The sequence below is a fragment of the Rhinolophus sinicus genome, chromosome 3, assembly GCF_057876585.1.
Source record: "Rhinolophus sinicus isolate RSI-liver-muscle chromosome 3, RSI-T2T, whole genome shotgun sequence".
Taxonomy (NCBI): domain Eukaryota; kingdom Metazoa; phylum Chordata; class Mammalia; order Chiroptera; family Rhinolophidae; genus Rhinolophus; species Rhinolophus sinicus.
In genome coordinates this window covers 120,541,954-120,564,653 of record NC_142503.1, presented here as the reverse complement: position 1 = coordinate 120,564,653, position 22,700 = coordinate 120,541,954, and the positions used below count along the sequence as shown (strand labels likewise).

The following is a 22,700-nucleotide window of genomic DNA, read 5'->3' as shown; positions in this document are numbered from 1 at the left end:
TTTTATTCTTTTATTTAAATATAAGACCATATCTTATAAGCAAATTGGCAAACACCTTACTAAAACAAAACCAACTGAGCAAATAAAAACACTTTAGGGCAGAGTTCGACATTACGTAAAAAACGTGTAATGCTGAAACTTTCTGTATTTCAGATACTGTGGTAAAAAACGTGTAATGCTGAAATTTTCTGTATTTCAGATATAATAGTATATTTATTGTTTTATTTATTTAAGAGGATAAGGGGTATTAAAATAATTCAAGTTTATAGATGGAAAAAACTGAATTTAATAGAGGCTAAGTGAATGCTTTATAGGTAAATAAGGACATACATCTAGGATAATTAGATAAAACAAAACCAGCTCTTAACCGATCTCTGTTGTAATAATTATTTCTTCCCTTTCTCTCTTCCTCCTTCCCTCCTTCCTCTCCTGCTTTTCTTTCTACCTTTCCTAAATATTTATTGCTTTCCAACTATGTAGCAGGCACTAGGCATTCAAAGAAGAATAACACGTTAGGAATCACCTTCAAAATTTTGTTAGCTCCTCAAACAGTTTGAGGAGATGGGCAGGCAAGTGCTATTATCCCTATTTTACAGAGGATTTTATTGTATCCACCTTATAGATACCAGGACTGAGGTTGAGAGAGGTAAAGTCACACAGGTAGTGATAAATATTAATCATATTAGCACAGTAGCAAACATTGATGAGGAACTAACCTACCCACCTGAGACTTTATTACTTACATGCATTAGAAAACTATCTGGGACATCAGTCCAGAAGAAAGCAATGGGAGTAAATATATTAATATTACTAAGCAATATTTTAAGAAATAAAAGTCATTATTCATTCACTCTGAGAAGAACTTTCTTTTTTTAAAGTTGCCTCTGCATGTTGACATCTGTAAAAATACTTTTGAAGAATGCTTTTCAATAACCAACTGGGTTTAAAAAAAATATTTGGATAGATGCTTGTCACTTGGTCTTTCAGATATGAAATGGATATGCCATGTGCTGTTTTTCGTTTTGTTTTTCAGGATGGGATTTTTTTTTCACATCAAAAAATGCAGTATGAACTAAAAATAGTTACCCTGGAGTAATAATCAGCGTGCACAGAAATACTTGGCCTGGTTGGGAACAGGATGGGAGAAAGTTCCCTTTGGAGCATTAAGTGTTTTTGAGGATGATATTTTCTTTTCCAAACAAAGGACTGGCTAGGGAAGGGATCTTCAGGGGAAGACTTAGGAGGAGGCAGCCATACCTTATCTGAGATGTAGTCACATGCTGTTGATTCAGCTAACATCATTTATCGAGTGCCTGTTAGTTTTGAGCAAGATGGTATCCCTGGTCTCAAATTTCTTTTTCTCTACCCATTATAGAAACACTTTTCCTTAATGCCTCTTTAATACCACTCAGGTAGCTGTAGTTCTGTGCCTTTATGATAAATATGATAGAAAATGCAAATTTCAACTTGTTAGTAATGTAAGTACCAACTTACGGGACAGCTTTGGAACTTAACCATCACTTATAATGCTGTTTTTGTAAAGGAGTAAGTTCTGAGGACTGAATGACCAAATTGAAAAAAAAAAAAAAGTTTTTTTTTAAAAAAGTACAACCTGCTTTTAAATTGGAATTTCCACCTTTACTCTCTTAAAAATTATGTAAAGTGTGACTGTTATTTGGCTAGCTAATTCCTTGATATTTTTGTCTTCTTACTTTATTATTTAAAAAGCCTCATCTAAGTATGAAACATAAAAGCCACACAATTCCATTTAGATCACTTTGGCAGTTAATATTGTTTTCTCACTTTGTACAGTATAATTTAGCATAGGGATGCCTCTCATTTTGATAAGAATTTCTCCCTAAATATCCTTGAATAATAAAAATAATATCATAAGTGAACATTCGTTGAACACCTATCCATGTACCAGAGTCTTATGTATATTATCTCCTTTACGCCTCAGAACAGGCCTATGGCATGGCTTATCATTTCCTTTTGACAGATTGAAGAAATAGGGCTTAGTGACCTCAAACTACTGAGTCATGGTCACGTGGCTAATTGGTGCTAGAACTAGAATTTGACTCTGAAGCTTGGGGCTTTTAATCACTGCAGTCAACTAAAACTACATAATCAAAAGACGAACTTACCAGAAGGCATAGAGCTACATTCTAACATGTCATCATTCGTTTGTTTATTCAACAGATGTGTCTTTGAGTGCTTAGGTCACTGTGCTAAGCGTTGCAGGTATCCTGGTGAATCACCCATTTGCTATGTGATTTACAGTCTTGGGATGCATGCAAACTAGTGGGAGAAACAAGTTAGCCAAATAATTACAATAATATTTACTTAAAGATTGAGATAAATGCTTAAAGGAAAAACAATATAGTTTTACAAGAAATACAGCTTATAAGAAAATGTTGTAACTTAGTTGGGGATTTGGAACTTTTAAGAAGTGAAACTTGATCTGAGGTTTGAGGGGCAAGAGTCCATGGTTAAGGGATATTATACGGGGGAGACTTTCCTGATAGAGGAAATAAAGGCCCTGAGGCAGGAGGAACACAGTGTGTTTAAAAACTGAAAGGAGGACACTCACAGCCAGGGAGGGGAATGGAGAGCAGCTTGAGAGAAGCCTCTTCATGTTTTTCCTTGGGAGGGTTTGGGTTTTTAACCTAGCAGCAGGAGACTAATAAAGGACTTTAAGCAGAGAATTAATAGTAACAGATTTGCAAAGGTTACTCTATGGCAATTGGAGAAAAAACTGGAGGAGGGATGATGTCAGTTTAAAATAATATGTAGTGAATGAGAGACAACTATGGTGCAGAGGTCAGGTGTTGACTGTGGGTCAGATGGCCTCTGTTTAAGCCTAGGTTGGCCCTTATATGAGAGGCCATTTGCTAGTTAATCACCTTCTTTTGGCTCAAGTGCTGCTTATGTAACACAGGGACAATAGTACAGACCCCACTCCAGAAGAAAGTTTTGGAGAGGATTAAATGAAAAAGTAATAATCGACCATCCCTATTTATAGATGAGGAAACTGGGGCTTAGAGCTGTGAAATGAGGCTTTTCATCTTTGTTATTAATCTGGATGTTTGGAGTAAGGATGAAGGGAGTAGGAGACAAAGACAAGGTAAAGGTCTAAAGGAAGAGAACCTTCTAAAAACAAAACAAACAAATGAACGAAATATCTAATGTAAGGTCCGGAGAGGCTGAATCTTAGAATAACCTGGTTGAAAGGACACAGGGTCCAGCAGCAGCATGAAATCCAGTTTCAGTTTGGTCGCCCCTTCCCTCCTCCAGGAGAACAGAAGTCTGGGAATGGAATGTTTCAGTTTCCTTCCTTTATCTCTTAGAGGGCTAGGTTACACCAGGCTGTCCTAAAGCCTGACAAGCATAATAGGATTCCAGGGACACTTCTGTCCCAAACAAATCACCAATCAAAAATCTCCCCATATGTTGTGTGATATCAGAAACTGCCTTAGGAATGAGACAAATATCCTTAATCACATAATTAAAGGTCAGAAAATTAAAAATACTTGTAATACTGTTTTTTAGTATAGCGGAGGTTCAAATGAGCCTACCTTGAATTATGAATAACAGGGGAGGTGGGCGCTTGGTGTCTAACACACACTAGTGGGAACCGGGGGGAGTGGGGGTGAGGGGGTAGGGAGACAAATGCATGCATAGGGAGTGAATGGGAGCTAAGATGATAAAATTTTGATGCTCATGAATTTTCTCCAGGATTTCCTGTGTGTACCTTTAAAAAGAATGGGGACAAAAGGAAGCTGATTTTGAACTGTTTTTATGTATACAAATTCAGGAGTTCACCTTCCCGTGATATGTGGATATGTATTTAACATGATAGACTCAGTACAGTTCATTACTCCAGTTTAAAAATATTTATTGAGCACCTACTATGAATCAGCCACTGTGATAGGTGAAGGAGTGATAGCAGTAAGCAAAAGAGACATTCATGGAGAGTTTACTTTTAAATTACTTTGTTCCCAGAAATTTTATTATTAAAGGCATCACTTAAGAAATGCTTATTAAATGAACAATATACTATTTTAAGATAAAGCATTAAGGCAAGAAGATATTTTTGGCTTGACCTTGACATTCCTAGAAAGGCTTTATTCTCTAGATTAAAGAAAAATCCTTACATATTTAAGAACAGGATACTATATAAAGCCCTATGGTAATTGATTAATAATATGCCATTCTGTATGTCAAACCAGAAGCAACTGAGACTGATGCATTTTTTACCTTTATAGTGGCTTCTACTGAGATTTCATGTGAATGGCAGTTGAGTGTCATTGATGTTCCATTTACTGAAACCATTGCCATTGTCTGTTTCAGGGCCGGCTTGATTCTCTGACAGAAGTGGATGACTCAGGACAGTTAACTATCAAATGCTCTCAAAATTACTTGTCTCTGGATTGTGGTATTACTGCTTTCGAACTGTCTGACTATAGTCCAAGTGAGGATTTGCTCGGTGGACTGGGTGACATGACCTCTAGCCAGGTCAAAACCAAGCCCTTTGACTCTTGGAGCTACAGTGAGATTGAAAAGGAGTTCCCTGAGCTTATCCGAAGTGTTGGGTTGCTTACGGTGGCTGCTGAGCCCATCCCTTCCAACTGCAGTGAAGCAGTTAGTGAAGAGGCATCTCAAATGTCTCTTTCAGCAGATGACAAAGGTGGATGTGAGGAAAACAATGCTTGCATAGTCGAGGAGCAACCAGGCTTAACGCAGGGGACGTCATCTTCAGTGGAAGCTCTGCCAGCTGCTGTTCAGTCTTCTTCTGAGACTGTGAAGCAAGAGTCCAATTCCTCTTCCCAACTTGGAGCCAAGAACCAACAGCCTCTTGCGTATGAAAATGCAACCCCCAAGCGGTCCATCCGAGATTGCTTTAATTATAACGAGGACTCTCCCACACAGCCCACATTGCCAAAAAGAGGGCTTTTCCTTAAAGAGGAAACTTTCAAGAATAATCTGAAAGGTGCTGATGGGAAGAAGCAGATGGTCGACCTCAAGCCTGAGATGAGCAGAAGCACTCCCTCACTGGTGGAGCCTCCTGACAGATCCAAGCTTTGCCTGGTGTTACAGTCTTCCTACCCCAGCAGCCCTTCCGCTGCCAGCCAGTCCTATGAGTGTTTGCACAAGATGGGGGTTGGGAATCTTGAAAACACAGTCAAAAGTCACATTAAAGAAATCTCCTCCAGCCTGGGAAGGCTTAACGACTGCCATAAAGAGAAACCTCGACTTAAAAAGCCACATAAGACCCTAGAAGAGGTGCCTCCGTGCCGAACACCTGAACAGGGGACTGGTTTAGGCAAACGGACTGAAAACACGAGCAGCTCAGCAGTGCCCAATGGAATTCTTCCTTGCACTTCCAAGGCCGTAGAGGGGCCAGACACAGATTCTGCTTCCACATCCTCACTTGAGCTGTGTAATCAGAGAAGTTGCAAGGCCAGATTACCCGTGCAGTCAGACACATCCAGTTCGATACCTTGTAGTCGAAGCAGCGAATCCACTGCTGGCTCAGACAATATGATGTCCCCGGGACCCCTTCTTTTAAAACACAAAAGCCAAAAAAGTTACTCCTCCTCTCCAAGTCATGTCACCAGGAACGGTCAGGTTGTGGAGGCCTGGTATGGCTCCGATGAGTACCTGGCACTGCCCTCTCACCTGAGGCAGACAGAAATACTAGCTTTGAAGCTGGAAAACTTAACAAAGCTTCTGCCTCAGAAACCCAGAGGAGAAATGATTCAGAATATTGATGACTGGGAACTGTCTGAAATGAATTCAGATTCTGAGATCTACCCAACGTACCACGTCAAGAAGAAGCATACGAGGCTCGGCAGGGTGTCGCCAAGCTCATCCAGTGACATAGCCTCTTCGCTGGGGGAGAGCATTGAATCTGGGCCCCTGAGTGACATACTTTCTGACGAGGAGCTGTGTATGCCTCTCTCTGGTGTGAAAAAATACATTGACCAGAAGTCAGAGAGAGCTCCATCCTCTGAGAAAAATGAGAGCCATTCCACCACGAAATCTGCTTTAATTCAGAAACTGATGCAAGATATTCAACATCAAGACAACTATGAAGCCATCTGGGACAAAATAGAGGTAAGCTGATTTTCTTATCTTACATGATTCTTGGAAGTAGTGCTGGGAAAAGTTCCATCCCCCTCTTCCCCATTATAAAATGTGCTGGTATTTTTGGTAAACATGACTGATTCTCCAAAGAAAGAAAAGAAAAAGCACAACGATCCCTGTATTGTGACAGAGTGTGTATCGTTAGGAACTGCCCGTGTTAGTGCATTCACTTGATGTGCCCCTATGGGATATAGAATTCTCTGTTGATATTGCTCAAACCTAACATGGCTCCTGATAAGTGGCGGACCTCCTTGGCTGAAATACAAAGTAAAGTAGAACAGTAGCTGTGCACACACCAGTACCTCAGGAATATGTGAATGGAACATTCCAGTTACCCTCAGTGCTTTTTGTTCTAACCCCAGAATAGCCTCCACACCTCTGATGTTAACTTCCTGTGGAAATAGACCAGAGCGATGTTTCTAATTAGGGGAATCTTTGTTTTTCTTCAGTCGTCCTCCTCTTTGAGACCTCTGGCTAATAACCGTGCGGCCTATACTCTGTACCATCCATGGGCTCTGAGATGGGGAGTTGATATTTTGGGTAAATCTGTACTTTTAGAACGAATTATTAGATGGGGTGAAAACTTTGAGAACAGACATCAAAATTCTCAGGACTGAACTCCATTAGAGAAGATGTGATGTAAGACACTGGATAAAAGTATATAGTACTCCCCCCTTATCCACAGGGGGTACCTTCCAACATCCCCAAAGGATACGTGACACTGCGGATAGCACCAAAGCCATATACTATGCTTTTTCCTATACATACATACCTATGGTAAAGTTTAACTTATAAATTAAACACAGTAAGAGACTAACAACAATAACTAATAAAATAGAACAACTATAAGAGTATACTGTACCAAAAATTATGTGAACGTGGTCTCTCTCTCTCAAAATAATGTGATTGTAATCATCCCTTACTTGTGGTAAATGGCTGGTGTCACTTGTTTTGAGGGATCCCTTGCTGAAGATTTCGTCTAGGCTGGATGCTCTCTGGGGCCACACGCTGCCGTCACCTGGAATGTGTCTTCTGGTCATCTCTTCCACCCACAAATTAAATGCCTTTTCCATCTTAATTAAGCACTTTGCACGCATTGTGGCCCTAACTTTTTCAGTTTGAGGTGGGACAGCAAAACCAGCACAAATTTCTTTTTTCTTTCTGCACAATTTCATGGATAGAAGATTCATTCGTACTGTAGATCTTAGCAACCCAAGCGCCTGACTTTTTTTTCTCTTTTATGAATTATGTTGAAAACGTTTACCTTTTCACTTAGAGGAAGCACTTTACGCCTTCTCTTTGGCGTATCCAAATTGCCAGCATCACTTCTCTTGTGCTTTGGGGCCATTGTTAAGTAACATGAGGGTGACTTGAACACAAGCCCTGTCACACCGAAACTGAGACGGTCGCTCTGGTAACCCAGGTGGCTACTAAGTGACTGCCCGGCCTCTTGTTGCTCTCAGAACAAGCAGAGTATGCCCCCAGGATTTTCAGTCCCCTCTGCCTGTGTCCTCTCCAAAAGGTGCCTTCATTTTTAATTCCTTCACCTCTCCTGAGTCTTTGCTCATAACAACTTCTCAGGGAAGACTACCTTGACCACCTTTTAAAAGGTGTAATCTAATTCTCCTTTTTTTCCTACAGCTCTCAGCATAGTCTGTCATTTTATATAATTCTCATTTTTGGTATGTTTATTGTTTTTTATTTGTCTCCCCTGCTAGAATGGTAGCTCCATGAGGGCAGGGATATTTATCTGTTTAGTTTGCTAATGAATCTCATGTACCTAGAATAGTACCTGGTACATAATAGATGCTCAATCAAGACAAATGAATGAATGAATGAATGAATGAATGAATGAATGCATCTCGATTTTAGGGCAGAGGAAACTGAGTTCAGAGAGATGAAATTTCCTAAGCTGCACAGCTAATAAGTCATAGAGCCAGACTTCAAGCCCCATCTCCTTTGCCCTTCCCACTAGATAAAGTCTTGAGAAGACACAAATTCCCTGAGAGAATGAGGATGGATGGAGAAGTCAAGAAGGGTGACAAATGCGTTTCAATTGTAGCTCAGTTATGAGGCAGGAATTAGGAAGAGGCCCAGCCGTGGAGAGCAGGAAGGGGCAGAGAGCGTTCTCAGGTGTAAGTAAATGAAGGGAGAAGAGATGTTTAGCACGATGGATATTAACTCCATTCTTTGCAAAAGGGAGATCAAGAAAAATAAGGACAAAGGAAAAATCCAGCCTTTAGGTTTGTTTCAAAGAGTCAATGAGGACCTTAGAGAAAAAGGGACTTAATGAAAAAGTGGAGGTAGAAGTTATACTATAGATGATTAAGGAGTGAGAGAGAATCATTCCTTAACAGCTCAAGGAATTGAGTTGTGAAAGCAGTATATGAGACAAAGGATGATAGATGAAAGCGAAGTCAAATAACAGTTTCTTTTTAAAAATTAAAGCTTATTTGAAGGTAGGGTTTCCAGGCGGGAATTCCCACCAGTTCTCAGGATTTCTTTTCGCTTTTCTCTTCCCGAAGCCTGAGAAAAGTTGGTCAGGAAATCAGGAAAATCAGCTCCTTGAACCTCGTAATACCCACAATAGAAAATAAATGTACTACTCACAATGTATCTCTTAGACATTTTTCCTATTTATCGCTAGGGTTTCCGGGCAGGATTTCCCACCCATTCTTGGGAATTTTCTTCTCTTTTCCATTCCCGAATCCCCAGAAAAGTTGGTCAGGAAATCGGGAAAATCAGCTCCTTGAACCCAGGGGTTGGTAGTATTGGCTGTCACTTTGTGGACACGATTCATCGTGGAGAACAGAAAACAGTTTATATCTCAGGATTCGGGAACGGGAAAGTGAAAAAAATTCCTGAGAACGGGCGGGAATTCCCGCCTGGAAACCCTATCTGAAGGCAGTAACAAGAGAGCTTGAGGTGGCTGGAAAGAGTATATAAACGTGGCACACACCAAGACAAGAAAGGGGGCGTGGGGAGCTCCGTGAGATGGATTCTAGCTCGATACTAAGAGTTATAAAATACTGAAGAATCCGTCCTGCGTCTGATTCCAACTCTACCAGATGAGCGGGGTGTGTTTCCTACTCTCATCACACCCTAGGTTTCCCCCTCTCTTCTCTCTGGGTCACCCAGACCACAAGGCAGAAGGCACACAGAAGCCCACTACCAGTGACAGGCTCTGGGGCTGTGGCAGAGTCACTGGGATCACACGTTAGTGACGAGTGTGTTAGGTGCCTTTTCGGCTCCTTCCACTCTGCACTCCTCATATGTGTGTCTCCTTTAGCAGGCTGGTTTTGTGAATGTGAAAGGTTTCTTTTTAGTGCATATTTCCTATTTGTTAGGAAAACTAATTTCTTTGAGTAGATAATGCATTCACATGGTTTAAAAAACATATGTTTAAAAATATCCAGTAAAAACTCTGTCCTATCCTTATTCTTCATCTTGTGTTCCCACCTCTCTCTAGGGGATCATTGTTGTTTTTCGTTCTTAGATTCTTTAAGAAGGGCTTTACACATATGCAAGCAAATGCAAACGTATTGATTAAGCAGTATTTTAAAACCCAGGAAAACAGTTGCAACCGATCCTTCTCCACAAATAAAAATGCCATCGTTAACTCTGTGAGTTCTTAAATGATGGTCCCTTTCTTAGTCTCCCTGTGGATGCTGAGGAGGCTTTGCTCAAAAGTGGCTGATTTCCTCAGACCCTTTTGTGTGGATTAAGTAATCAGCATCTCAGTTGTGAGTGCATACCTCCTAGGAGAGCTTCTCCAAACCTAAAATTGAAAGTGAAAAACTGAATCAAGCCATTGAACTAGACTAATTTGTTATGATACATTCAAAAAAATAAATAGAATTGCCATATGACCCAGCAATTCCACTTCTGGGTTTTTACTCCCGCAAAACCCCAATACACTGATTCAAAAATACACATGCACCCCCATGTTCATTGCAACATTATTTACAATAGCGAAAATATGGAAGCAGCTCAGGGCCCATCGATAGATGAATGGATAAAGAAGTGGTTACAGTGATTTTACCTGGCCATAAAAAAGAATGAATGCTTGCCATTTGTGACAACATGAATAGACCTAGAGGGTATTATGTTAAGTGAATTAAGTCAGATGGAGAAAGACAGATACCATATGATGTCACTTATATATGGAATCTAAAAAACAAACAAACAAAACAGAAACAAACTCATAGATACAGAGAACAAACTTACGGTAGCCACATGAAATGGGGCTAGGAGGATGGGTGAAAGAGGGAAAGGGACTCAGATGTACAAATTGCCAGTTATAAAAACAGTCACGGGGATGTAAAATACAGCACAGGGAATATAGTCAATAATATGGTAATAACTATGTATCGTGCCAGGTGGATACTAGACTAGTTGGGGAATTTCATAAATTGTTTAAATGTCTAATGACTATGTTGTACATCTGAAACTAATATAATATTGTTTGTCAACTGTAATTAAAAAATTAAAAACTATTAATAGAATAAAAGTAATAAAGGGAAAGGAGAGCAGGACATATCTGGAGCAGATGGAATCAAAACAGAATGATGAAAAATTAACAGCATGATATCTGGATGTATGTGATACAAGTAGTAGGCGTTGGCAAAGTATAGCTCATGGACCAAATCTGGCCCAAATGCCTAATTTTTAAAATAATGTTTTACTGGGACATAGCTGTGCTCATCACCTATGACTGCTTTTTGCTGCAATGACAGAGTTGAGTGGTTGTAACAGAGACCAATGGCTTGCAAATCCCCAAATATTCACTACCTGGTCCATTATAGAAAATATGTGCTGGCCCCTGAGGTGGATAGTCACTGATGCCACATGAACAGCTGGATGATTCCTAATGGCAGCTGGCAGGATACAGTGCCGTGTGGTGCCACCTCAGTGCAGCGTTTCAGAAGATCTGTCCTTTGAGATATAGTGCCAGCTTCATTTCTCATATCCTGGGCTTCCTGCTCACCCTAAGTTCTCAAAACTCATCCTGGAAGACATGGCACTGTTCGGTTGAACTCATTGGTACCAAGTTGATGGATGCATGACATAGCTGATCCCTTTTTTCCCCAGAGATATAAATGTCTTTCAGTGCAAGATTCAGGCATCTCAGCTACAGTTCAGTGACCCAGCTGTTGTTAGCATTTTATCTCAGGGATATCTCTAACCCGATTGTAAAAACTTCTTTGGAGCCAGCTAAGGATGTCCTTGCACGTAAGTTATTTCAGATTCAGTGCAGCAAATACTTACTGTGTTTCCCCGAAAATAAGACCTAGCCAGACCATCAGCTCTAATGCGTCTTTTGGAGCAAAAATTAATATAAGACCCGGTCTTATTTTACTATAATATAAGACCCGGTCTTATATAAGTGATATAAGACCGGGTCTTATATTAATATTTGCTCTAAAAGATGCATTAGAGCTGATGGTCTGGCTAGGTCTTATTTTTGGGGCAACACGATAGCTAATTGCTTGCTCTGTAATGAGGCTATATGAAATTATATTCAAGTCTGTGCTAAGAGTACAAAGGCGGCTGCTGCCCAGACGTGGAGCTGGGAAAAAGTCAGTAACACCAGAACATGAATGCAGAAGAGATGTTGTCCTAGGATGAACTTGGCACTGATTTCTGCATTTCTTTTTCCAAGAGGTAAAATGGTCCAGACAGGACCCATCCTGTCTTTTACCCTCATTTGGGCCGTATGTTGACATATCAATATACCACACTGATGGTGGCAGTCATTAAAGTAATATTGTGTTGTCCTGAGCTGTCTTTTCTTTTCCTTTTTTCATTGTTATTGTAAAAAACATGTAACATAAAATTTGCCGTCTTAACCATTTTTCAGCATAAAGTTTAGTAGTGTTAACTATATTCACATCATTGCGAAATAGATCTCCAGAACTTTTCATCTCGCAAATCTGAAACCATACCCATTAAACAACAACTGCCCTTTCCCTCTCTTCCCCAGTCCCTGGGAACCATTCTACTTTCTGTTTCTATGAATTTGACTACTGTAGATGCCTCGTCTAAGTAGAATCATATAGTGTTTGTCTTTTTGTGACTGGCTTATTTCACTTAGCATAATGTCCTCAAGGTTTATCCATGTTTAACCATATGACAAGATTTCCTTCCTCTTTGAGGGCTGAAAAATATTCCATTGTTTGAATGTACCACATTTTACTTATGCACTCATCTGTGGGTGTATATTTGGCTTGCTTCCCCCTCTTGGCCATTGTGAATACTGCTGCAGTGAATATGGGTGTGCAAATTTCTCTTCGAGACCTCATTTTCAATTCTTCTGGGTGTATATCCAGAGGTGGAATTGCTGGATCATATGATAGTTCTATTATCGATTTTTTGAGAAAACTCTGTACTGTTTTCCATAGTGGTTGTTCCATTTTACAATCCCAACAACAGTATGCAAGTGTTCTAATTTCTCCACATCCTTGCCAACATTTGTTATTTTCTGTGTATGTGTGTTTGATGGTAGCCATCCTAATGGGTGTGAGGTGGTATCTCATTGTGGTTTTGATTTGCATTTTGCTGATGAATAGTGATGTTGAGCATGAGCATATTTTCATATGCTTATTGGTCTTTTGCTTATCGTCTTTGGAGAAATGTCTATTCAAATTCTTTGCCCCATTTATAATTGGGTTATTTGAGTTTTTGTTGTTGAGTTGTATGAGTTCTTTATATATTCTGGATATTAAGCCCTTATCACATATATGATTTACAAATATTTTCTCTCATTCTGTACGTTGCCTTTTTTCACTCTGTTTATTGGGTCCTTTGAATCACAGAAATGTTTAAGTAGAATGATGTAGTCCCATTTGTCTAGTTTGGATTTTGTTGCCCATGCTTTTGGTGTCATATCCAAGAAATCGTTGCCATGTCTGAAGTCATGAAGCTTTTCCTCTGTCTGCGTTTTCTTCTAGAAGTTTTATGTCTTAGGTTTACGTCTTTGAATTCACTTTCCTTTTGTCTCAGTGTGATTAGCTATTATGTTTTAAAGATCTCACCCCAGGCTTTCTTGTAGGATGGGACACAGTTTCGAGGCTAAAGCCAAGTCATCTTCTGGAATTTATCTTTAAAAAACAAACAAACAAACAAACAAACAAAGACATGGGAGTCACTCCTTTTTTAAAAAGTCCTGGCTATTCTTGACTTGATTTGTAATTTGAATAAGTCCCATTGAAAGACAGCTGTATCTTTCTTTATTCACCTCAGAGTAACTTATAATCAAGGTGTGCTATAAATTTAATTCTCAACTGCCTTTGATGTTTCTTTTATACCAGCCATGTACCAGTCTTCCTAATATTGGTGAAGTAGTAGTCCACTCCTTGGCAGTGACAATGATCTCTTAAGAACATCCTATCAGATAGGAAGCATTTTAAGGTCATCGGATTCCACGGTTCTTCACTGGCATTTCATTCCATATGTATCTTTCCCTTATGCTCACCTTTTCCTTCAAGTGCTAGTCTTCCTCTTGTCTCTGAATTCGCTCCCTTTCTTGTATTTTCTCTCCCATTCCCTTTTTTGCTTTTCTTATGGACTATATAATTTTCACTCTCTGGCACCTATTTTCCTTTTAAACTCCACCCCCCTCCCCCCCCGCCACGGCCAAGAGTATCTTATATTTTCTCCCGCTAATATCATTCTAGAGAATCTCAGGTTCCAAATATGAGAACACTATGAGATGGGTCTCCATCACCATTCAAGCTTGAACCCGTGATCTCTTCAGTGCATTTCTTAGTGTATTCAGAGAGTTGAGGAATTGTTTAGATGGAAGAATAAAGACAACAGAATTTAGTTTAAATATATAGGAACAAGCCAGATTCTTAAACATTTGGGCAGGCTCAGCTTTATAATTAAAAATGAAAGATTCAAGAGTCCTGAAGGATTGGACATTGAACTTGAGTTGGTAGTTGAGATGATTATTCCACAAGAGATATAATAGCAGAATGCTGCAGGAATTCTGAGTACTCTTCTTTATTTATACTATGCACAACCTAAATTTTTGTTTTCGATTCTGGATTTAGAACTTAAGAGACAAATGACAACGTAATTCTAGGCTCTGTGCTTATGAAGTAAGATGATATTTGCTAGGTACCAAGCAGAAAGTCATACAATGGGAAAGCAGAGAGAGATAGTAACAAGTGTAGCTAGACCAAGCATCACAGAAGGACTGTTTGAGCTGGTCCTTTAAGTAGAATTTAGATGACAGCAGAGATGAGGAGGTAGGTTGAGGACAGAGGCTTTGGCATAAGCCAAGGTTAAGGGCAAGACTGTTCAAGGTATATTTAGGAAATAGTAAGGAGAGATGCTGGGTATTTTTGGAGTACAGGCTAAACCTTTATAAACAACGAAACCTCAAAATGCAGTAAGATCAAAGATTTTTCTCTCACACATAACAGGAGATAGGCAGGGAGTCCAGGGAAAATAGAGGCCATCTAGGAATCCAGGTACCTTCTCTCTGTTGCTCTTATACTCTGGCTCCCCAATACTGTGTCTTTGTGCCAGCTCACCAAAAGGGGGAAGTGGAGAGCGCCCAGCTTTCTTCTTGAAGATATGACTTGAAAGTGACCCACGTCACTTCTGTTCCTATTCACTTGGCCCAGACTTTGTCACAGGAGCAAAGGAGTTTGGGAAATGAGCCTCTAGGCTATACACACTGGGAGGGAGATGTCTCTTAAACCACCTGCTAATTAGGATACAGTTTGTTGAAGGGAAGGGAAATATAAAGCTAGAAAGAAAGAATAGGGCCAAACTATGATGGGTTTTGAATTTCAAGTGTTTGCTTAGCACAGACAACAAACAAATACTTGTCTAATGAATGCACAAATAAATAGGTGAATATATCATTCAGTTTGAACTTTGTCCCCTAGATTAGGAGTTACAAGTTGAAATGACTCTAAGAGGGTCAGACAGATAACATGAATGAGTCACACAGCCAGGTGTAAGTGGCGCGTGATAGGGCTTGAACAACTGGAGGGTAAGTGCCACGTCTAAAGGACTACTCAGCTCCAGGAGGTGGTGCATGCAGCATGCGCCCTGTGGAGCAACATCTGGCTTCTTTTTGTTTGTTTTTAAGTAGGAAATCTGGGTTTCAGGTGCCCTTTCCCAATTTTTTTACCATTCGGTTTGAACAATTTTAAAACAGGCCAAATAAAATACATCCATAACGTAGATTGGGCCTTCAAGTCACTAAGTTGTCATCTTTGGGAAGATGAGAAACTCCTTAAAACTTTGGTCCCCGAGAGTTGGTAGTTCAGAGAAGGTGAATCTGGCTGTGGTATGCGGATTACACCTCTGTGGAAGTTGTTCTGGGTTGTGGCTGCAGATTGTAACGTGTGTGTGTGCGGGGGGGGGGGGGGGGGGGGGGGGGGGGGCTTTGAAAACAATGCCAGGCTCACGCTCCACCCCAGGCCAGTTAAGTCAGGCTCTCCAGAGGTGAGTATTTTTTAAAGCTTTCCAAGCAATGCTGATGTGTGGTCAAGGTTGGGAGCTAAGGCTCTAAGGCTACTTTTGCAATAGCTTGCACATGTGAAAAAAGGATCTGAACTGTGGTTTTGGAAGCCCACGGAGGAAAGAAAGAGACAGAGGTGGGGGACGTTGTAAAGGACAAATCGATAAAATGTTGTGGCTTTTTAAAAATAAGAGAGTGGATAAAAAAATAAATAAATAATAGAGTGGAGGAAGGGGGTCATGAGTTGAGATTTCAAGCTGAGATGTGGAGGCCTGGAGATGTACGGAATTTAATAATTGGTTCCAAGGGACAAATGAAATTAAGATTCACAGTAGATGAAGGAGTGGGGGAATAAATGGTATCTTACATGCAAACGCTGTGGCCAAATCCAAGTTGAGAATTGTGAAACAACGTAACATTAAAAAATAAATAAATAAAAATAAAGCTATACAATTATTTTAAAGGCTGATAATCTTTTGTGTGTATTTTATTCGTTGCAAGCCAGGAATACTCTATGAATTAACACTGCTAATAGATTTGTTGAGACATTACGTGAAGGTTATTGCTCAATGTTGGGAGACAAGAGCCACAGGGATCCAAAGCAAATTCCTTCCTGGTTGACACGCTAGGAATGTCTCAGTCCTGCGTCAATTTGGTTTCCGCGGAGTCTCCGCTGGGTCTTGAGGCTGTATCGGTGATGATTTACCGCCACCGTGAGGCTGCATCCTGTCACTGCATCTGGTTTGGGGCCTCTGAAATATACAGGGAAGGTGCAGTTTTTTGTTCGCAGTTTTAAACATTTAGATGAAAGTAGTTCTTTATTTTCTTGGTATTGAAAGGCTAAACGATTAAATAATGTTTTGCTGTATCAAGATGATGATAGCACCTAACCACTTTTTGACAGCGATTATTTCTATAACAATGAAACTCCAAAGAGGATACACTCAGTAGTTTATGTTTAAATTCAACTAAACAAGACATTAGTGAAATCTTTCTCCTTCAGCCTAAAGTAATGACTTTACGTAAGTAGTAAGGTGTTTTGGAACGATAGCAATTTAAGAAACCAAAACACGACCTTGACATGTGTTGCCCACCGATGTGTCACGCAAGATGCTAAGAAGTTTATTCACTTAACACATCGTCACATTTAATTCAGAAGAAAAAAAAATTCCTCTTTGATGCAGACACTCCTATTATATCCCTATTTTACCAATGAGGACAGAGATGCATAGAGAAGTTGGTAATTTATTCAAGAATATAGGACTTGAAGGCAGGAACTTTGGGCCCAATTCACAATTCCACACTTTTTAGTCATGAAAACTTGAGTAAGTCACTAAAAGTTTACTGTTTAAACCTCTTAGTCTTTAAATGGAATGTTAATTATATTCATCCTGCCAATGCACAGATTATTGTACGAAATTACAAAGAGCGAAGGCTCGTCGTAAACTCTAAAGGCTACATACATACTCGCCTTATCGTTATTATGATTTTTCCTATGATGCCAGGTGTTTGCATCAACAGTAGTAGAAAGAGTTAGAATAAGAATCTTAAATCTGCCCCTAAGTAACATTGTGATCTTGGAAACTTAACCTCCCAAGCCTCAGCTTTGAAATATAAACATTAATAAAGAAACTGAACGGGATGATCTCTAAGATACTTCGGAATTCTGAAATTTTATGAGAGACTGACTATGAGGCATAACTAAGAGAAACAGCCATTTCTCTATAAAATATTCACTGGAATGTATCACTTCAACGTGGTTGGCTTCTGTTCCGGGGGAGTTTCTCTTAGGGGATCATAATGGTAAGTGAATGTGATGCTGTGGCCTTAATGAGCCCGGAGGTAGGAAACTCTCCATGCTGCCTTCCTAGCACTGTAATAGGAGAAGGACCAGACATCCGAGAGGAATTGGGGGCCTTGCTAGACTTTGTAAAGATGCCAAGAGACCAGGGACAATGGGGAGAGTAAACAAATGAGTAACCAAGTAAGAATTAGATATGGATTCACCTAAATTTATAGCAAATAAAGTCAGCTAAACAAAGCAGATCGGAAACATTCCCATTGGCAGGCTTTACATTATGTCTTAAAATTGTCTGCCAGCTGATGCTCCGTTCAGACAAGAGGGGGAAGTCATTTCAAGAGAGGGGGTTCTTTCTGTGTCAGGGTCACTCATGATGTAAGACGATGTTCCAGGCTGTGGAGCTACCATATACAGAATACCGTGTTTCCCCGAAAATAAAACTGGGTCTTACATTAATTTTTGTTCCAAAAGATGCATTAGAGCTTATGTTCAGGGGATGTCATCCTGAAAAATCATGCTAGGGCTTATTTTCAGATTAGGTCTTATTTTCGGGGAAACACAGTATCAGCCTGGAGTTTGCATGATGAACAAGCAACGTTACCCAGGAAAGGTACTGCCTGTAATTGTAGGCCCAGGTACTTTCCACATTTCAGGTTCATGAGATTCCGTGCATCACTTTTTAGGAAGCTAATGGCTTTACCATCTGCCTTCCTTGTTTATCTAGGAATAAAGGAGGTTGTTATTTTCCTTTTTTAATGCTTTTAAGGTAATCAAACTGGAGAGGTGTCACCTATAGGTGGTGCTCTGATATTTCTGGATTTGTCTATAGATTATTCAGTACTATTTGCTTGAGAAAGGTGTGTGTGTATGTGTGTGTGTGTGTGTGTGTGTGTGTGTGTGTGTGAGAGAGAGAGAGAGAGAGAGAGAGAGAGAGAGACAGACAGACAGACAGACAGACAGACAGACAGAGAGAAAAGTGTACGTCACAAGTGGCAATCTAGTACTTTTCTTTTTTCTTTCTATCTGAGCTAATAGAAAGAAAACCTATTGGAAACCCTTCCTTTCCCCCCCAGAATATATTTCAATGACCCTGCTTCTGGTTACAGAGTGCTGTAGGATTATTATTTACAAGTTCTCAAACTGTTAGTCTTAGCACTCCCTTATTCTCTCTCTCTCTCTCTCTCTCTCTCTCTCTCTCTCTCTCTCTCTCTCTCTCTCTCTCTCTCCCTTTTCTATCTTTCTTTCTACCTTATAAAAATAAAGCTGATAAGTTAAATTAACAAAAATATTTTGTTTTGTTTTCTTTCTTTTCCTATAGCATAGGGAAGGCTATTTGTATTCTTCCAAAATAAAGTTGCATTAAAGCCTTTTTCCTTATCCTATCGTCACTGCATTTGATTTAATATTGTTTGCTACATGCCGTTGTATTCAAGAGACTACAGTTGACATTGAACAATTCATGTTTGAATTGCATGAGTACACTTACATGCAGATTGTTTTCAATAAACGTACAGTCAGCCCTCCATATCCCCAGGTTTTGCATCTGTGGATTCAACAAACTGTGGATTGAAAACAGTACTTTCGATCTGTGGTAGGAAATCCATGGATGTGGAGGGCCGACTTCAGTTACATGTGGAGTTTTGACAACGCGCAGGTCAGCACCTCTAACCCTCACCTTGTTCAAGTGTCCACTGCCCTGACCAGAGTCTTCTTAATGGGATACAAGGCTCCTGAGAAATCGTATCGTGCCCACTCCTCTCCCACGACATATTTTTATATAAGGTACATCAGGCTGGAAGGAACTCCAAAACTAGTCTTGCTCAAGGTACCAAAAATATGACTATTCTCAAAAGCAGTAGATGGAACTCTATGGAAAAGGATAAGATACATCTGGTAGGAAGAGATTTTTGGAGCCATATGTATTAATGGGTGAAGGGACTTTTATGGAGCTGGCTGGTGGTGGGGCGTGATGGCTAACGATGCACTCTCTCATGCCATATTGCCTAAGCCCAAGATCCCGCTTACCACTTACCACCTGTGTTATCTTCAGCAAGTGACTTGACCTCTCTGTTTCCTCCCCTGCAAAATAGGGTTAAAAGTGTATCTTCCACATAGAGTTGTGATGATTAAATGTGTTAAAATATGTAAAGAGCTTAGAATAGTACCTGGCAGGTAGAAAGCATTCAAGAAATAGTTAGCTCCTATTGTTGTTGTTGTTATTACTTACATGGGAGGGGAGGGGTTAGGCCGTAGCATCTCCTTGTATCTAAATGACTCTGGCCTTTTCGGATCAAATGCTACCACCCTGTTTTCTCCTCCCACCTTCAGCCACCTTGGTGTTTATGAAGCTTCAGCCTCCTACATGACCCCACCCACAATGTTTAAGGTCACCCCTCCCCTTTCCTGGGTCACCCTACATCCCTGCAGCTCTCATCTCTGTGAGACTCTGGGCATCCTGCCTTGACAGATGAGTCTTATGTTGTATTAGAGATAATTCTCCTCTAATTGGCCCAATAATTTTAGCTAATGCACATCTCTGACATCTTAGGAAGTTTATGTAAGGGAATTTATGCTATAAATGTGTGTTCAAACAAATGCAAGCAAACTTCTAGTTTATAATATTGTCATATAACCTTATAAATAATATGAACTTATTTATTTATAATTTGTATTTACACATATTATATTTATAATTATGTCCTTGTAAATAATAATCCCACAGCACTCTTTAACCAGATGGAGAGTCATTACAATGTATTCTGGGAAAAAGGGAAGGGTCTCCAATAGATTTAGAATTGTCCCTCAAATCCCTGACTGTGAAAGATGGAAAAATTTTAAAAATGTGTTGGAAAGGTAGTGATTGGTTGGTATGATTTGCTGGGTGAGGACCATACAGCTGATTTGCATAAAGCTAAAAGAATGCCAGTCTTTTCACTATTTTTGAAAACATACTTATTTTATAACAATGTGTTGTGTTAATATTTAATAGGTTATTATTGTTATATATAAACGAATTCATGAATATTGTTTAACTTCCTAAAATGCGTATTGATAGTTATCACCCACAGAAACAAAAGCTCTTCGGAGCCCTCAGTAATTCTTAACAGTGTCTGGGAGTCTAGGACTAACTGTGACAACTGCTGATCTACATTATCACACATACCACGCTTTGATTATATCCCTGTGCTCTGAAGTCTGTAAGAGAAGTTAGGTCATGAATGTGTGAGTTCCAGGCACTAATACAATATCTGATCCGTAGTAGCTCCCAATAAATAATTTTTGAATAAAGGACCTATTACACGTGTGCATGTGTGCGCACACATACGGAGTTTGAACAAAAAAGGCAATTTAATCTTGATTTCGGCTAGCCAAATGCTACCTGATAATATACACAACGTATATTAATAGTTAATAATAATAATTAGCTAAATTAATAGTACTCTGAAAGTTTATATTACTCTTAAAAACTCTAATTCTGTCTCTTTTTTTGAACTGTAAAAATTTTGTCCAAAGGATGTCTGTGAATACTTTGAAGTGAACAATTAGAGTTCTATATCTGAGGACAAAACACCTGAGATCTTCTGTTATCAGTGAAGTACTGAATCTTTTTGAGCCTCAGTTTCCTCATCTATAAAATGGGAGAATTGAACTAGGGCCTTTTGAAGACTGGGTCTGTGCTTCTAATGTGTGTGGAAACTCTTCTTTTTCTCTTTTCCAAGCAAATGTATTTCAATAATACTATTTTCTGTCTTCTTGGCTCTAATGATAGAGCAGCGGCTGGGTTGTTACCCTCTACTGACTCGCTGCCCTGAAGTTCTTTGGGAGAAAGTGGTTATTTTCTTGCTTATTCAACATGATAAATTCTCATGGAATTCCATTTTTTTTCCTAAAAAGAATACTGACTTTGTTATTACTAAAGAACTGTATATTTCCTAGGAAAATGTAGAATGTTTAGATAAACAGCAACTCAATAATCACAGGTAATCTTTTGAATAACCTTAGTATATCATACAAGCAGTCCCGTCTAATCACGTGCATTTTTATTCCAGATATTTGATTTACAAGGAGGTCTTACTAAACAGGGAAGTCCTTAGATATAATCTTAACACAGGATTATAACAACATTTTCAGCTTTGCACTTCAGCGTTAAAGAGTCAGCCCTTTTCATTAGAACTTTAGGGACCTGTTGGGAATTGTTGTTTATTAAAAGTGATTGTTAGCTCCAACAAGGGCAGAGGAGACTCTGAGCTGTAGAAAAAGGAGAGAAAAAATAAGAAGGGAGAGAGAAGAGGAGAGGAAGGAAGGGAAACGAAAGGAGAGAGAAGTGGAGAACAAGAGAGGGAAGGGGCTAGGAGAAGAGGAAAGAGAAGGAAAAGGCAAAAGAGAAAAAGTAATCAAGAAAGAGAAAAAAAGAAGGACTGAAAAGGGAGCACAGAGGGTAGGGATAGATACCTAAAACAGAGGTGCCTGTGATGGGCATGGCTGAAGTTGTGTGGCGAAGGGTGGGGTTCTCACAGAGGTTTGGGAAATGAGAATGAGTAACCGTGGAGGCTACTATCCTTTGTTTTTCTCTCTGTGAACCTTGTGGGAGGAAGTCTGGTTAGAAAGGCGGTGTGGCTTAGTAGTTCACAGAGTGGCCTCTGGAACAGAATTACCTAATATCTATTTAATGGCTTTATGACCTTTAATAACTAACATGACTCCTCTATGCTTCAGCCTCTTTATCGGTACAGTAGGGACATTTGCGATGATTAAATGACTACAGACGTTATTAGAAGAATAACTGGAAGGTAGTCAGCACCCGAATGTTCAGTATTGTTGTTTTTAATACTAGATATGAAAAAAATCTACAATTAAGCCATTAAACTAGCATAATCCTAAATTCTAAGGTCTGAGCATCTCAGGTCCTTGTTTGGGATTTCGAGGCAGATAAAGGTCTGATCACATGTAGTGCTCTTAAAGGATTGGGGTGCTGGAGTCAAGGTCTCCCCAAGAGTAAGTAAGCAAAGCTTTGCGGCAGTCAGAATACCTGGGCGGACTCCCAGCTTCACTCCTGACAGCTGGATTTGAGTTTGTGTATGTTTCAGTTTCCTTTCTATGAAAAGAGAGCGTGGGAAACTTATAGCATAAGATTGTTTAAGGATTAAATAAGTTCCTGGCACCTAAGTGCTCAATTAATATTAACCTATTATTAGTTCCAGTTTATCCCCAGTTCTTTTAATCATTCCCATTTTTATTAGACTTTGGTAATATGCTTTTCAATTTTCTTTT

The 22,700-nt window shown here is 39.6% G+C and overlaps 1 protein-coding gene across 7 annotated transcripts in view; it reads left to right on the top strand.

Moving 5' to 3' along the window:
- The window catches only part of AKAP6 (A-kinase anchoring protein 6), a 475,966-nt gene that overhangs the window by 192,118 nt on the left and 261,148 nt on the right, over positions 1-22,700 (top strand). For all 7 annotated transcript variants that reach the window (XM_019754539.3, XM_019754535.3, XM_074328130.2 and 4 more), the window contains one exon: positions 4,351-6,117. In XM_019754539.3, coding sequence (XP_019610098.3) covers positions 4,351-6,117 — 1,767 coding nt within the window. The remainder of the gene's footprint in view (positions 1-4,350; positions 6,118-22,700) is intronic.